Source organism: Electrophorus electricus, chromosome 23, assembly GCF_013358815.1.
Source record: "Electrophorus electricus isolate fEleEle1 chromosome 23, fEleEle1.pri, whole genome shotgun sequence".
Lineage (NCBI taxonomy): Eukaryota > Metazoa > Chordata > Actinopteri > Gymnotiformes > Gymnotidae > Electrophorus > Electrophorus electricus.
In genome coordinates, this window is record NC_049557.1 from 10,157,153 (window position 1) to 10,174,652 (window position 17,500).

Genomic DNA, 17,500 nt, shown 5'->3' on the forward strand with positions numbered 1-17,500 from the left:
ACCGGTAAATATGAAAAACATCCTTTAGTTATGTAAAGGACTGGGTTTGTAGGCAGATTCCCCTACTGCTCGGTGCTAGGCTGCAGTGTAGTGCACTATGCCATCACACACAGGACTCCTGCACATATGAATGCATTCACAGTCTTACCATAACAACCCACCAATTCAAATTTGATTTAAAATATTCTATGACAATATTAAACCCACACCTCTACACAGCAGCAAGGTTTTATTTATTTAAAAAAAAAAGTCTCTATAGGACACAAATCCCACAGACAAAAAAATGCATTTAGAATTTAGTAAAGATATCTTAAGAAAAAGTCATAACATAGCAAATCCACCAGGCAGAGCAGAGCAGGCTGAAATTTGTCTCTCTCTCCCCATCTTAAAAAAAGCCATAACATTGTGTTCCCACACAGCATATCTGAGTAACTGCTTACGTCCACAAACGCACCCCCTCAGACGGCTCAAACAAAAACATCACCTTGACAATACACCTCCTCCAAACCTCAATATGTTAGTCACAACCCACCAAAAGGAATAGAAACTGGAGCACTGAAATTTCTTCACTTAATACATTATGACTGAATGGAGAATACATTTTAGCAGATTATCTGATTAAAATAAAAAATCCCAAAGAAAGACAGGCCTTAACTTAGTGCCCATAACCAGGAGACAGAAGAAGGTTGTTGTCAGAAACCCTGGAAGTCCAGAGAAGAATGGACGCGCATTCAGTACAGCTCAGGAGACACAGAGACAGAGACTTTCTCTGCTCACACACCAAATATACACACACAAGATTTCTTAAAACTCGTTAAAAACCTACATGCCATCTTTTAAAGAGAAAATGGTAAGAAATGAAGACATTTTGCACAATATGTTTATAACTGTGTCACCCTTAAAGAAAACAAGCAAGCTGTATCTTAAAGCAATCCCTTGCATTTATGTTTATTTATTATCTACAGTGTGTGTGTGTGTATGTGTATGTGTGTGTGTGTGTGTGTGTGTGTGTGTGTGTGTGTGTGTGTGTGTTTGAGAGAGTGAGAGAGAGAGAGAGCAGGAGAGACACTGAAAGAGGCTCTGGGAAATGTGGATGGACAGTACAGATATAGAGAAATGAAAAACGGATCTGAGGAGGAACTATACATGTGCATTAGGATGAAGATTACATTACTACAGTACCATATTCTCACTACCAATAGTGTATTAATATTATATTAATACATATGCTTCACTCATGGCTTAGTAAGATAATGGATGTGTGAGTTGTCCCTGTTAACTGTGTTGTATTAGAACCCTGGGGTGTTCATTTGTTGGTGTCCGATCTAATGCCTGTTGCCTGGTTGATGGATGATGCGCACATGATCTAATGCCTGTTGTCTGGGTGATGGATGATGCTGTACATGCCAGTGTGATGCACTGCCTTTTATCGGGTAGCTAGCGTCTGTGTGCTGGCATCTAAAGGAGATTAATTAATATCTGATCAATATTTCATGCAGCCGGTGTTGGCTATTAACTGGCTGGTGTTATGTCTAATGAGTGCAGGGGGACTGGAAAACAAACTCCATTATTTACACATGAGACAGGGGCTTTGGGCCAAGACCAAGCTAAAGTTTGTGAAAGTGGAGCTGATGGGTCATCATTCTAAAACACTGTGAGGGGACACTGTGAGGGTCTTCACAGATGCACTAAAGCGGTAAAAAGGTAAACCACAGTGACCTTTCCCATGCTATGTGTAAGTGTGTGTGTGTGTGTGTCTTTGTGTGTGTGTGCGCATTTATGAGTTTGCCTGTGTGTAAGTGTTTGTGTTTGTGTATGTGTACGTGTGTCTGGTCGGGTATGAGTCTGTGAGTGTTTGTGTATGTGTGTCTGGTCGTGTGTGAGTCTGAGTTTTTGTGTATTTATACGTGTGCCTGGTTGTGTGTGATTCTGAGTGTTTGTGTATGTGTAGGTGTGTCTGGTCGTGAGTCTGTGAGTGTTTGTGTATGTGTACATGTGTCTCGTCATGAGTCTTTGAGTGTTTGTGTATATGTACATGTGCCTGGTCCTGTGTGAGTCTGTGAGTGTTTGTGCATGCGTACACGTGTCTGGTCATGTGTGAGTCTGTGAGTGTTTGTGTATGCGTAAATGTGTCTGGTCGTGTGTGAGTCTGTGAGTGTTTATGTATGTATGTGTGTGCCTGTTCGTGTGTGAGTCTGTGAGTGTTTGTGTACGTGTGTCTGGTCATGTGTGAGACCGAGTGTCTATGTGTATGCGTGTCTGGTCATGGGTCTGTGAGTGTTTGTGTATGTGTACGTGTTTCTGGTCATAAGTCTGTGAGTGTGTATGTGTACATGTGCCTGCTTGTGTGTGAGTGTGAGTGTTTGTGTATGTGTACGTGTGTCTGGTCGTAAATCTGTGAGTGTTTGTGTATGTGTACATTTGTCTTGTCATGAGTCTGTGAGTGTTTGTGTATATGTGATCGGTCCTGTGTGAGTCTGTGAGTGTTTGTGCATGAGTACACATGAGTATGTTTGTGTATGTGTAGGTGTGTCGGGTCATGTGTGAGTCTACGTGTTTGTGTACGTGTCCTGCTTCTAAATAAACAAACATTTGTTTCTCTATTTTTGGAAAAAAAGTACTAAGCGTGTTTGGACATGCCATAAGTAAGCACACAGTTGCATGCTGGGAACATGGGCCTGCTCTGTTCAGAGAGCAAGGGAACGTTCCAGTGAGGAAGGTAAGCAAACGTGAAACACGTGATGAGAAAGAGCCTGCATCTAACTCATGTCCCGTGGAATTGCACTAATTAGAGCGAACACGGCAACACCGCCCTCTCTCCCATGCTAATTAGTTCACAGTGCTGTGGGCATCATTAAAATAGAGCACAGCTCTGTGGACCAGCAGTCACATAGATCTAATGCAATCACACAACTGTTGGCTACACAGTCCCATCAGCGATGTTCTGACGGTCCCAGCCACTTGGCTGCGTGGTTTCAGAAGGCACTGTTTCCACCCACAGAGGAAGCATTTCCATGAGCTACATGGCTGTGGAAACTTTCAATAAATCTGCTTCCTGCTACTGACCTGGATGTGGAGATTATCCTCGCCGTGTGTGTGTATATGTGTGCATAAGCTGCTTGTTCTAATACTGTTTTATATCAGAGCCACACCTCATACTTGACCCCCTCACGTGCTCTCTCTCGCTCTCTCCTCTTAATCCAGTGACACTATGCAGGTCTTTCCAGACAATCTCTCCTTCTAGTTGGGTGTCACTGTCATTCGTCTGTATGATGAGTCATATGATGGCTGACGGTGGGAGTTCCTTTCCCTCCACTGTCCCAGCAGGAAGGCCACTCTATCGGGCAGTACATGACACAGTTCGTTCACACACTCAGACATGGTGTTCTCTCAAAAAGGTCAGTTTGGTGGTGTTCTACGATAAAGGGGACTCCCAGAACTGTAATGAAATCATATAATGTGAAACTATCAGTGATTGGGACATAAGTTAATATTGTGAACTGCTGAGTTTATCTGACCTCAAGTCTCTCACTGATCCCCACCCTGAGTCACGACAGTTTGCCTACAGAGCAAAGCGCTCAGCAGATGACTCTGTCAGCCTGAGTATCTACTGTGTCCTTCCTCATCTGGACTCTCCTGGCTCTTATGCCAGAGTGACATCGATAAATTTCAGCCGAGCTGTCAGCACGGTTGCGCCAGAACAGTGGGAAGGAAGGGTGGAAGGGCTCCATCTGCCACTGGATGGTAGACTTCCTGTCAGACAGGAGGCAGCTTGTGTCAGGGTCCCCGTTCCTCATCACTGGGACCCATCCAGGTTGTGTACTCTCTCCTCTCCCCTACACCTCATACACACCTCATACACAACAATGAGAGCACCTTCAAGAGTGAAGTGGGTCATCTTGCTATGTGTGCTGAAAACCACCAGGGGCTCCACACACAAAGTCAGTAATGATGGTGAAAGCCAACTGAAATAATCCACCACACACCCAGGGAGACTCTGAACCCCCACTTGGATAACCCCCACTTGGATAAGAGGTACATCCACATCAAAACCAGAACCACATAGAAAACCTGGAAGGTTTTTCCCAACAAAGTTCACGCCAAGAGTAACCTTCCCTTAATGTGTAGTGTTTTGATAATGTGATCTTGGTATTTGTATTGTAGTCACTGTATTGTATCATCTCCACTTCAAAAAACTTTTCAAAAAGGTTCCCCTAGTGTTTCCAAGTTTGCCATGTGATATTTTAACGCCAGTCTCTCTGGGTTAAAACAAGTTTGCCATGTGATATCAACTCTGGTCTCGCTGGGTTAATACAAGGTGTCATTCTTGTGAGTCACACATGACTCACAATTGTCACGTGAAGCAGGGATTAAAGCAAGTGAACACAGACTTTATAGCCTCATGCTGTGAGGGGCAGAGAGGGGCAGAGAGAGGCAGGGAGGGGCAGAGAGGGGCAGAGAGGGGCAGGGAGGGGCCATGTATGTGATCACAGTCTATGTCTCTCTTTCTCTCTCTCTCTCCCCACTCTCTCTCTCACACATACACAAACACACACACACACACAAACAGGAGGAGAAATGAGCTCTCACACACATTACACTGAGAGTTGATAATTGCTTCTGACAGAACATGCCAATGCCTCTCGGCCGCTCGCACTGAATTAGCATTCCAGTGATGTCATCTGATCAGGCTTAAATGTGTTCCTCTGCAACTAGAAGAAAGATACCAAAGGGTTTTAGAATAGATGCAGCGATGCAGGAATGAGGGATTCCATAAGGGAACGTACAGCATAGGACCGGGTTTCCAGCCCAGCGGGGACAGTGATGAAGTGCCCAGCATCCCGGAGCAGAGGAGGCAAATGCTGGGGGGGGGGGTGACACACACACAGCAGTGCCTGCGTCTGCCTGGGGGGAAGACACATCAGTGTCTGTGTCTTCCTGGACACACACACCCACACACACACACACACACACACACACCAGTGCCTGCGTCTGCTGGGGGTTATACACCAGTGCCTGCGTCTGCCCTGGGGGGGGGCACACATCAGTGCCTGCGTCTGCCTGGTGGGTGGGGGTCTTACTGATAACCTTGATCTTCCACTTGCTTTCCTCATTTACTTTGGTGATATGGTAATCCACGGTATCAGTGCTAATAAAGCACTGCTGTACCTCGAGGACACAGAGAACGAAACTTTCTTTGAAACTGTCATTAACTGTAAAGTAAAAACTGCACAGCAATGAGTAACAATGCATTCATACTGTACTTACGTAAAAAAAGACAGTACTAGTGCACATAGAGTGTGGACACAGTGACCATCTGCATTTTACCACCTACCTCATCAACCCCCTTCTACCCCTTTAAACCCCTCTACCTGCCCCTCATCTACCCCATTAACCCCCTCTACCCCTCGCCATCCCTTTACCTCCCCCTCCTCTACCAAATCAACCCTCCTCTACCCCTCCATTCCACCTGCCCCTCCTCTACCCCTCTAAACCCCTCTACCTGCCCCTCCTCTACTCCTCTCCACCTCCATCTGACCCCTCTACCCCTCTAAACCCCTCTAACTGCCCTACCTTTACCTCTCCACCCTTCTATTTGCCCATCCTCTACCACATCCACCCTTCTCTGCCCTTCTCCACCTCAACCTGCCCCTCCTCCACCCCTCTCTACCATTTACTTCCTCACTTCCTATCGATAAATTGAACTAGTAAAGAATAAATTGGTGAGAGAGTAATCAGATATAATAAACTAAGATATGATACACACACACAAACACACATAGATTGTTTCTTCACATTATGCAGCGACAGACAAGAAAATCAGCAGCAGATACTGCCAAGCCCTCTCTCCAACATAGAGAGAGACTGAGAGAGTGTGTGTGAGAGAGAGAGAGGGAGAGAGAGAGAGAGAGAAAGATAATTAGAGGGAGAGAGATTTTATTTAACTGTTATTTATAAGAAGGGCACTTCGAGAAAGTTTAAACTAAAAAGAAAAACGTTCCCCAGTGCCCCAGCGGGCCTTGCACAAATCCACAATCAGTCATTCTGTCCATAATCCTAATCCTAATCCTAATACTAACACTAATAATAATCCTATCCCCAAACCCTAATCCTAATCCAAACCCTAATCCTAACTCTAATCCTTCCCCTAGTCCTAACCCCTAACCCTAATCCTAATACTAGCCCTAACCCCTAATCCTAACCCCTAACCCTAATACTAGCCCTAACCCCTAATCCTAACTCTAATCCTAACCCTAATACTAGCTCTAACCCCTAATTCTAACTCTAATCCTAACCCTAATACTACCCCTAACCCTAATCCTAACCCTAATACTAGCCCTAAACCCTAATCCTAACTCTAATCCTAACCCTAATACTACCCCTAACCCTAATCCTAACTCTAATCCTAACCCTAATACTAACCCTAACCCCTAATCCTAACTCTAATCATCCTATCCCTACACTGACCCGATTCCCACTTTTCACAGCTTCCCACTCACATCTTGACGAAGGGATCAGAGTAGCCGTTGGAGTCCATGGCAGCGAGGTGTGCACAGCGGATAATGCCGACAACCAGACAAGACTTCTCTGCCACATAACACAGTGACACCAGGATACGGCCACGCTGAGAGAGAGACACACACACAGACACAGAGAGACAGACAGACAGAGGGAGAGAATTAAAAAAATGAACCACGCCTCCAGTTTTCTTGTGCATCACACACACACACACACACACACACACACACACACACACACACACACACACCTTCTTTTTACATAACCTTTTGCACTTTTTTCACTGGTTTGTCAAAATTGTATAATCTCAGTCATTGTTATTGTATAATCTCTCAGTCATTATAGTTATTGTATTATTGTATAATCTCTGACATTAAGACTACTGCATAATCTCAGTCATTATGGTTATTGTATAATCTCTGTCATTGTGGTTATTGTATAATCTCTGTCATTATGGTTATTGTATAATCTCTGTAATTATGGACATTGTATAATCTCTGTCATTGTGGTTATTGTCTAATCTCAGTCATTATGGTTATCGTATAAACTCTGTCATTCTGGTTATTGTATAATATCTGTCATTGTGGTTATTGTCTAATCTCAGTCATTATGGTTATTGTATAATCTCTGTCATTCTGGTTATGCCATAATCATACCTCCTCCTCTGCTAGCTGTGAACTCTGATCCACCATCTGGGTATTGCCCTCTCGAGTCTGTTAGAGGGGAAAAAGAGAGATATCTGAGAATCAGCGCATCAGAACACACACACACGCGCGCACACACACACACACACACACACATACCTGTGCAATTCTTTCTAAACCCATGTTGTATCGTTTGCTTTCTCCCTCTTTGAGCTTCTTCAGGGCCACCCGTACTTCCCCTATAAACTCATTACGGCCCAAACGGTCCATGTCACACACACACAGCCTGTGACAAAAAAAAAAACAGACAGGGAGAGAGAAATAGAGATAATTATCTGGAAAAGAATTATTTGGAACATTGGGACTATGAAACTAAAGCTCAAAGTAAACTGGAGTGTTATCGGACCCAAAACAGAGAGTCTGAATTGTCAGAGTATCTCCTAACCCTACAGTCTGAGACACAAAGCAGAGTGACAGATCCTACCCAAGTCCAGGCTCAGTGAGCTCAGTCTGGTTATAGAAAAGGACAGACACAGAAAGATCAGGATGTCCAGAGAGGAAAGAACACGTGATCACTGCATGACAGGTGAGGGTGGGACAGAGCTGCACTTTCGACTTTACTGTGATAAATGTAAAACATTTTCACATTAAAAATACAAAACATAATCCCAAATTTAAATAATCTGACCCAATGAGAAAAATGACAAATCTTTCTTGGAGCAGAGCATACACATCAACCCTTACTGGAGCAGAGCACACACCAACCCTTAGTGGATTAGAACACACACCTCAACCCTTACTGTAGTAGAGCACATACACACCAACACTTACTGGTGTAGAACACACACACACCAATTCTTACTGGAGTAGAGCACATACACACCAACCCTTACTGGTGTAGAGCACATACACACCAACCCTTACTGGTGTAGAACACACACACACCAACCCTAACTGGTGTAGAATACACACACACCAACCCTAACTGGTGTAGAACACACACACACCAACCCTTAGTGGAGTAGAACACACACTACAACCCGTACTATAGTAGAGCACATACACACACACACACCAACCATTACTGAAGTTGAGCACTCACACATCAACCCTTACTGGAGTAGAGCACACACACACACACACACACCAGCCCTTACTGGAGTAGAACACACAAACCAACCCTTACTGGAGTTGAGCACTCACACATCAACCCTTACTGGAGTAGAGCACACACACACACTAGCCCTTACTGGAGTAGAACACACACACACACACCAACCATTACTGAAGTTGAGCACTCACACATCAACCCTTACTGGAGTAGAGCACACACACACACACACACACACACCAGCCCTTACTGGAGTAGAGCACACAAACCAACCCTTACTGGAGCTGAGCACTCACACATCAACCCTTACTGGAGTAGAGCACACACACACACTAGCCCTTACTGGAGTAGAACACACACACACACCAACCCTTACTGCAAAATATTGAACAACATGTCATCGTCTGAAAGACAGTCAGTAACAAACTTCACTCTCCTCGTTCCTACTTCTCACAAACACACACACACACACACACACACACACACACACACACACACACACACACACACACAGTCCTCTGCTAAATGTTTAAATATTAAGTAGTTATCTTAATTTCTTACTGACTTGTTAAAGTTACATCAAAACTGTTATGTTTATTATTATTATTATTATTAGTATTAGTAGTAGTAGTAGTAGTAGTAGTAGTAGTAGTAGTATTATATTAATACTACTATAATACTAAATTAATTGTAATATTATTAATACTACTATAATAATATTTTATAATATTATAACATTATTAATGCTATTACAGTTGGTGGTGGTAGTGCTTTATTATTATTATTATTATTGTGTGAAGTTGCTTTGGTAACACTGTATTTTGTACAGTCATGCCAATAAAGCCATCTTGACTTAAGAGAGAGAGCGAGAGATGGAGAGAGGGGGAGGGGGGGCGAGAGGGGGGGACAGAGAGGGAGGGAGGGAGAGAGGCACAGAGAGAGAGAGAGAGAGAGAGAGGCAACATCGTTTGAGACAACATGCTCTTGACTCTTGAGACACAATCACCTTTCACACATCACACTAACACACTTAGACAGAAAACAGGTGGGAGAGAAAAGGGAAAGAACAAGCATCAGAAATAGTGTCACACTGGAGAAGTGGAGAGAAATGGACAGAGCAGTAGATTAGAATACAAACATTACAGGGAACAGACAGTGACACACACAGAGACACAGAGACAGACACACACACACACGCACACAGAGACAGACACACACAGAGAGACAGACACACACAGACACACAGAGACAGACACACAGAGAGACAGACACACACAGACACGCAGAGACAGACACACAGAGAGACAGACACACAGAGAGACAGACACACACACAGAGACAGACACACACAGAGACACAGAGAGAAAAACATACACAAAGAGACAGACACACACAGAGACACATTGAGAGACAGACACTCAGTGAGAGACAGACACAGAGACATAGCAGAAATGCATGAAGTCAGAATAAAAGGGACACTCTATGCACTACACACACACCCCAATCCCTGCACACACTCCACACACACCAGTCCCTGCACACTCTACATATACTCCACACACACCAGTCCCTGCATACATTCTACACATACTCTACACACACCAGTCCCTGCACTCTACACATACTCCATACACACCAGTCCCTGCACACTCCACCCACACTCCACATACACCAGTCCCTGCACACACTCAACACATACTCCACACACACCACTCCTAGCACACTCCACATACTCCATACCAGTCCCTGCACACTCTACACATACTCCACACACACCAGCCCCTGCACACACTCTACACATACTCCACACATACCAGTCCCTGCAAACACTCCACCCACATCAGTCCCTGCACACACTCCATACATACTCCACACACACCAGGCACTGCCCTTCATCTGCCCTTTGTGCTTGTCACTGTGCTGTGGTACCTTTGACTACTCTCACTCTCTGTCCAGGTGCTGGCAGGACATCTGCTTCACCTTCAGCAGCAGGAAGGTTCTGGATAAAGCCTTAACCCCCCCAAACTACCAAAGTTTGCACTTGATAATTAAGCTTTGCTGTTAATTTTGATAATTATATATTATTATAAAGAGAGAGAGAGAGTGGGAGAGAGAGGAAGAGAGAGAGTGTAAGAGAGAGAGGGAGAGAAGAAGTAATGGAGGAAGGGAAGAGAAGGAGTGTGTGTGAAAGCTTGCAGAAAGGCAGATGACACTGTGTGTGATGTGCGTTGCATTTTGTTTCCATCCAAAGATAGATTAGTCATACCCACCAGATGTTAACACCAGAATGGCATCGTGCTCACACACACACACACACACACACACACACACACACACACACACACACTCACACATTATAGACAGCGGATTCTCACTTCCAAGCTCTGTTTCCGGTATTTGGCATCACCTGTCCATGATCTGAAAGTGACACCCTCACAACTTTCTTGAGTGTTTGGCTGGTTTCAGAGCATGAACTCATTTTATGTTGACTCCCACATCTCCTCACACAGATATCATTATCTCCCAGATACACAACACAGCTCACTCAATTCTATAAACACTTCTACAGGTCCACAGAAAGTACGCAGCAATCTGTGGACAAGCAAAGAACCTGACAACACCAGTGTGCACTCAACCCCTCTTATATTACACAGTCCATCAGTGTGTACTCACCGCCCCCGTATATTACAAATTAGCCCATCAGTGCATACTCACCCCCCCCCCCCGATATATTACACATCAGTCCATCAGTGTGTACTCATCCTACCTCCATATATTACACATCAGCCCATCAGTGTGTACTCACCCCCCCATATATTACACATCAGTTCATCAGTGTGTACTCACCCCCCCATATATTACACATCAGTCCATCAGTGTGTACTCACCTCCCATATATTACACATCAGTCCATCAGTGTGTACTCATCCCCCCATTTATTACACATTAGCCCATCAGTGTGCAATCATCCCACTGTATATTACACATTAGCCCATCAGTGAGCATTTATCTCCCCCATATATTACACATCAGCCCATCAGCGTGTACTCATCCTCCCCCCGTATATTACACATCAGCCCATCAGTGTGCATTCTGTATGTCCAGACAAGGAGCACAGTCTCTGCACAACCAACACTTATAGGGTTACTTATCACTTTCCCAATTTCTTCCTCCTTTCACTATCTCATTTTCTCACCAGCCTATGTCTCTCTGTCCCTCTGTCAGAACAGCAGTGGATATGGAGGTTAGCACACTGCACTGTCACACTCCAGATGTGGCAGCGCTAATGAGGTGCTGACGTTTCAAGCGACTGCACAGAAGAGTGCATCAGAATGTGTGTGGTAAAACACTCCTTCACCGCAGTTACACACTGGAGCATAGGGTGTGTGGTAAAACACTCTTTCACCCCGGTCACACACTGGAGCAGAGTGTGTGCGGTAAACACTCCTTCACCCCAGTTACACACTGGAGCAAAGTGTGTGTGGTAAAATGCTCCTTCACCCCACTCACACACTGGAGTAGAGTGTGTGTGGTAAAATGCTCTTTCACCCCTGCTACCAAACCCACTGGGGATCCCTGCAGTTGCATGGTAGAAGATTGGCCTCTATGACCTTGAGCCAACAAAATATTTATACTTGTTGGAGTATGTGTCATGATTAATCTAAACACCCCCAGAGTTCTGATGGACAATGTCAGAGATCGGTGAGGATGCTCATAGAACCTAGTAAAAGATGCTATGAGAGAAACAACATTTGCATGCTGAAGGCTTCTGCAAAATCAGCATCACAATAGTCCTTACTGCAGCTTTCTGGGATATTAGCATCTTAAAGGCCAATACTGCAAAAATGATTTATAAGCAGTACAGTGTGCAGTATGAGAAGGATCTGGACAACTAGGGGGGTCTAGGTCTGCTGTTCGCTCTGATTCTTTTTCTGTCTGACTTTCTACATACAGCGTGATTAAAGGAGCCAAACTGTCCTGGGATCAGCAGGCGGGGTACTCATCAGGAGCTGCCAGATGGCACTCTCACTCTCGGACCCATTACTTTATTTTCCTGAGTTTCAGCTACTGCTGAGGCAGCCCCACCTGAGCAGGAAGGTCCTTGAGCCTGAGGGTATTCTCGCCTGTTTTCCAGACTCCCACAGTTAGCTACACGCACATGTCTATGGAGGATGAAAGTGAAGGTTTTGTCTTTTCATCGCTGCCATGACATAAACCAGAGACATGAAACTGAAATGCTTTCCTGGCATGCAGATATAAATTGTGCTTCCTGTATATAGCTTTAAGTAGTCCTTGTTCTCTCTCGGCGCACACACAGACACACACACACGTGCGTGCGTGCGCAGACACTCAATAATCTTTGTTCCTCTGTCTGCCACACTCATTAGTTTCCTGGTGGGAGCTGCCTGGCTGGTATCTGAATGAGGCTGGTCTCTCTTTCTCTCTCACTTTACATGTATGGGTGTGTTTGTGTGTGTGGGGTGGGGGTAGTGGAAGTGGAGGTGTTCACGTTTGCCTTAGGCCCCTGTCCAGCTGTAACACTGAAAGCTCTTTTTCTCTCTCTCCCTCTACCCTCTTTATCGCTCTCTTTCTTTCCTTCTTTCTTATTAACTGTCTCTGTCCCTCATCATCACCCTACACTTCACTCTTTCAGTCATTATTTCCCACTCTTTATTATTATTCAGTCATGATCCTGTCATCCTGTTGCACCAACAGGTTCTTTATTTTCCATTTTAATAAAGTAGCGACTACGAGTCTAGGTGGTCTCCAGGAACGGAGCAGTGTTGCACCAGTAGACGAGCTTGGTCTTGACCGCTAATGTGCAACGCTGTCCCTCTGAACCTGTGGGTGTATAAATAGTGCGCGGGGTTAATGAGACGCAGGTGTCTCCTGTCAGAAGACAGGTGATTGCGAGCGGGGGAGGTAAGTGGTACGGTCCTGGTCTGGCGGAGGCGTGTCCCCCCTGTAGGGGACCGGTCTACCGTGACAGATCCATTTTCTTTCTTTCTTTCTTTCATATACATTTATATGTATACACACACAAGCACATACACACATATCCACCCAACAGAAATGTTTGCACTATTTTAAAGTCTGTAAGAGAGAGGAAGACAACGATAATGACTTACCTCATACTGGAATCCCACACCTCAGTGAGAACTACAGATCCCACACCTGAGTGAGGACTACAGATCCCACACCAGTGTGAGGACTACAAATCCCATACCAGATTGAGGACTACAGGTCCCACACTTTACTGAGGAATACAGATCCCACACCTCAGTGAGAACTAAAGATCCCACACTTGACTGAGGACTACAGATCTCACACCTGAGTGAGGACTACAGATCCCACACCTGCTGTAGCTCATAGCCAGATGGACTATAGCTCATACCTGAGGGTTTTGGTGGTCATGTCAGCAGCGGTGATGCCATGGTAGACCAACGTCTCATTCCACACTGGGTTCAAAGTATTCTTCAAGGTTTTAGTGCGCAATTTATTTGCCTGATAGAGAGAGAGGTCAGAGAGAGACAGAGAGAGAGGAGGAGTCAGAGAAAGAGATAGAAAATGTTTTGGGGAGGGGCTTGTGAGATCTTGTATAACTATATTAAACTATATTAATACTGTGTAATTGTAGACTGTATAGAGGTCAGACAGAGACAGAGAGAGAGGATGATTATTATTAGTGTATAATTAAATTATCAGTGTAAAACTGTATATGGAGAACAACTGTATTATAACAGTTTAAGAAAGAACCAGTGAAGGAAACACTCTCTGCTCCATTAAACTGTTCTGAGATCACCCATTACAGGGCTAGAAATAACATAGCTACATTTGTCAGTACCTCACTTTTTGAGTTCATTCTTTAATGGCTAGGGTAATTTTGGCAATAAAGGAACAATAATGCACTGAACTGCATAATGCACTGAACTGAACTAAATTGAAGTAAATCACACCAAAATCAATTAAACTGAAATTAATTTAACTTACTTGAACTGAATTTAACTGGACTGAAATGAACTGGTTTCAGTTGAATTGAGGGGTGCGAGAAGCAATGGGAACTTTAATGAATTGAATCAATTATAGAGTCAGTAAGAAAGTGTAATTAGTGCCTCAGTTCTCCGTAGGGTGTGAAATCAGAACACAGGCTGTAAATATAAACACAGTAATATGTGCTGCTGAAACCCAATCAACCCTGCCCTCCCCACAGCCTGCAGTGTTCACAGCCTCCATTACCCAGCACGCTGGCCAGACAGTCCCAGTGCAGTGCACCTGTTCAGACAGCCTCTGTGCAGTGCACCTTGTCAGACAATCCTAGTGCAGTGTACCTGGCCACAGTACCAGTGTAGTGCACCTGGACAGGCAGTCTCTGTGCAGTGTACCTGGCCAGACAGTCCTAGTGCAGTGCACCTGGCCAGACAGTCCTAGTGCAGTGCACCTGGCCAGACAGTCCTAGTGCAGTGTACCTGGCCAGACAGTCCCAGTGCAGTGCACCTGGATGGACAACCTCTGTGCACCTGGCAGTGCCTTTCTGATACAGTGATGATGTCCATGCATGATGTCCATGTTCTGGCCTCAGCAATTTCATGGAGAGCCTTCTTCCACTACACGTCCCCCTGTCCTTTACAGCCTACAAGCCTCTGGGACAGGTAAACCCAATAAGAAATCTCCTCAACATTACTGCTAATCACCAACTCACTGAGTTAGCCAACAGAAAGGCAAGGGCACGGGACACAGGGTCCGATGTTTGTGTCGTTTGAGTCATGACCCTAACACCTGAAAGGCTGACCAAGCAGTGGTAACCCTTCAGACCTCTGTCCTGTCCTTTCTCATCAAATCCCGTGGCATATTTTCGTCAATTACCAAAGCACCATATAGTTCATATGCAAGGATTGGGGGAGTACAGGGGAGTGTCATGGAGTGTAGTGGAGTGCAGTGGAGTGTAACAGGATAGAGAAGTGTAGTATGGTGCAGTAGGGTGTAGTTTGTTGTAAGGGGTGTAATTTGGTGTAGTGGAGTATAGTGGGATGTAGTATAGTAGAGTGTAATACAGTATAGTGTAGTGGAGTACAGTGGGGTGTAGGTGGGTGTAGCAGGCAGTTGTTTGGTGTAGGTTCTTTTGGGTGTAGAAGGTTGTAATGGCTGTAGTGAAGTGCAATAGAGTTTGTGGGGGTTTACTGGAGTGTAACAGAGTGCAGTGTAATATGGTGTAGTGCAGTACAATAGAGTGTAGTGTAATTTGGTTTATTGGCATGTACTGGAATGTAGTGTAATATGGTGTATTAAAGTGTAATAGAGTGTAGTGTAGTGGAATGTAATATGATGAGCAGAGTATAATATGATGTAGTGTAGAAGGGTGTAGCGGAGTGTAGTAGGGTGTAGTGGAGTGTAGAAGGGTGTAGTGGAGTATAGTAGGCTGAGATGGAGTGTAGTAGGGTGTAGTGGAGTGTAGCAGGGTGAGGAGTGTAGCAAGCTGTAGTGGAGTGTAGTAGGGTGTAGTAGAGTGTAGTATGGTGAGCTGGAGTGTAGAAGGGTGTAGTGGAGTGTAGTAAGGTGTTGTGGAGTGTAGGAGGGTGTAGTGGAGTGGAGTAGGATGAGGTGGAGTGTAAAAGGGTGAGGTGGAGTGGAGTAGGGTGTACTGGAGTGTAGTAGGGTGAGGTGTAGTAGAATAGGGTGTAGTGGAGTGAATTAGGGTGAGCTGGAGTGTAGTAGTGTGAGGTGGAGTGTAGAAGGGTGAGGTGGAGTGGAGTTGGTTGTAGTAGAGTGTAGAAGGGTGTAGAGGGAGTGTAGTAGGGTGTAGTGGCATGTAGAAGGGTGAGATGGAGTGGAGTAGGGAGTAGTGGAGTGTATTAGGGTGATTTGGAGTGTAGTATGGTGAATGTGGAGTGTATTAGGGTGAGCTGGAGTGTAGTAGGGTGAGGTGGAGTGTAGAAGGGTGAGGTAGAGTGGAGTTGGTTGTAGTAGAGTGTAGAAGGGTGAGGTGGAGTGTAGTAGGGTGAGGTGGAGTGTAGTAGGGTGTAGTGGAGTGTAGAAGGTTGAGGTGAAGTGGAGTAGGGTGTACTGGAGTGTAGTATAGTGAGGTGGATTGTATTAGGGCAAGCTGGAATGTAGTAGGGTGTAGTAGAGTATATTAGGGTTTAATGGAGTGTAATAGACTAGTGTAATATAGTGTAGTGGAGTGTAATATGATGAGCAGAATATAATATGATGTATGATATGAGGTGGAGTGGAGTAGGGTGTAGTGGAGTGCATTAGGGTGAGCTAGAGTGTAGTAGGGTGAGCTAGAGTGTAGTAGGGTGAGGTGAAGTGGAGTAGGTTGTAATGGAGTGTAGTAAGGTGAGGTGAATTATAGTAGGGTGAGGTGGAGTGTAGTAGTAGTAGAGCTGGAAAGTAGTAGGGTGAGGTGGAGTATAGTAGGGTGCTGTTTCTCACTGTTTTCCAGTGTCTTGCTTTCCCTCAGGATCCCTAAGAAGAGGCGTCTGTGCACCCACAGAGAAAAGCAACAGGCTTCCACTGCTGAACCACCCCATCATACACACACATACACACACATGCACACACACACACCTCTCCTTCCAATACTCACCACTCATCACCTTCCCTTCTGTCTCTCCCAGTCTCCCCCCAAAATCTGTTGCCCATCTGGGCATGCACACACACACACACACACACACACACACACACACACACACACACACACACACACACACACACACACACACACACACACACACACACACACACAACTACAAGCAGGTGTCACATTCACAAACCTGGCCAAGCTGGCCAATTATGTTTCACCAGAATAATTAGCATTAAATCAGCAAAGCACACTCATTAGGGAAGCCCAGTGAGGGCTCAGAATCACCCACTCTGAGAATCACCCACTCTGAGAATCACCCTGCTCACCAACTCTGAGAAACACCTCGCTCTGAGAAACACCCCATCCACCAACTCTGGAGTATGGTGGATGTAGTATAGTAGAGTGTAATACAGTATAGTGTAGTGGAGTACAGTGGGGTGTAGGTGGGCGTAGCAGGCAGTTGTTTGGTGTAGGTTCTTTTGGGTATAGAAGGTTGTAATGGCTGTAGTGAAGTGCAATAGAGTTTGCGGGGGTTTACTGGAGTGTAACAGAGTGCAGTGTAATATGATGTAGTGCAGTACAATAGAGTGTAGTGTAATTTGGTTTATTGGTGTGTACTGGAATGTAGTGTAATATGGTGTA

At 45.0% G+C, this 17,500-nt stretch overlaps 1 protein-coding gene across 2 annotated transcripts in view; it reads right to left on the bottom strand.

The window, feature by feature from the left end:
* The window catches only part of doc2d (double C2-like domains, delta), a 35,163-nt gene that overhangs the window by 7,596 nt on the left and 10,067 nt on the right, over positions 1–17,500 (bottom strand). For both annotated transcript variants that reach the window (XM_027025893.2, XM_027025892.2), the window contains exons 5-8: positions 13,670–13,779; positions 7,323–7,449; positions 7,176–7,232; positions 6,501–6,625 (exon numbers count right to left, since the gene is read on the bottom strand). In XM_027025893.2, the coding sequence (XP_026881694.1) occupies positions 6,501–6,625; positions 7,176–7,232; positions 7,323–7,449; positions 13,670–13,779 (419 nt within the window). The remainder of the gene's footprint in view (positions 1–6,500; positions 6,626–7,175; positions 7,233–7,322; positions 7,450–13,669; positions 13,780–17,500) is intronic.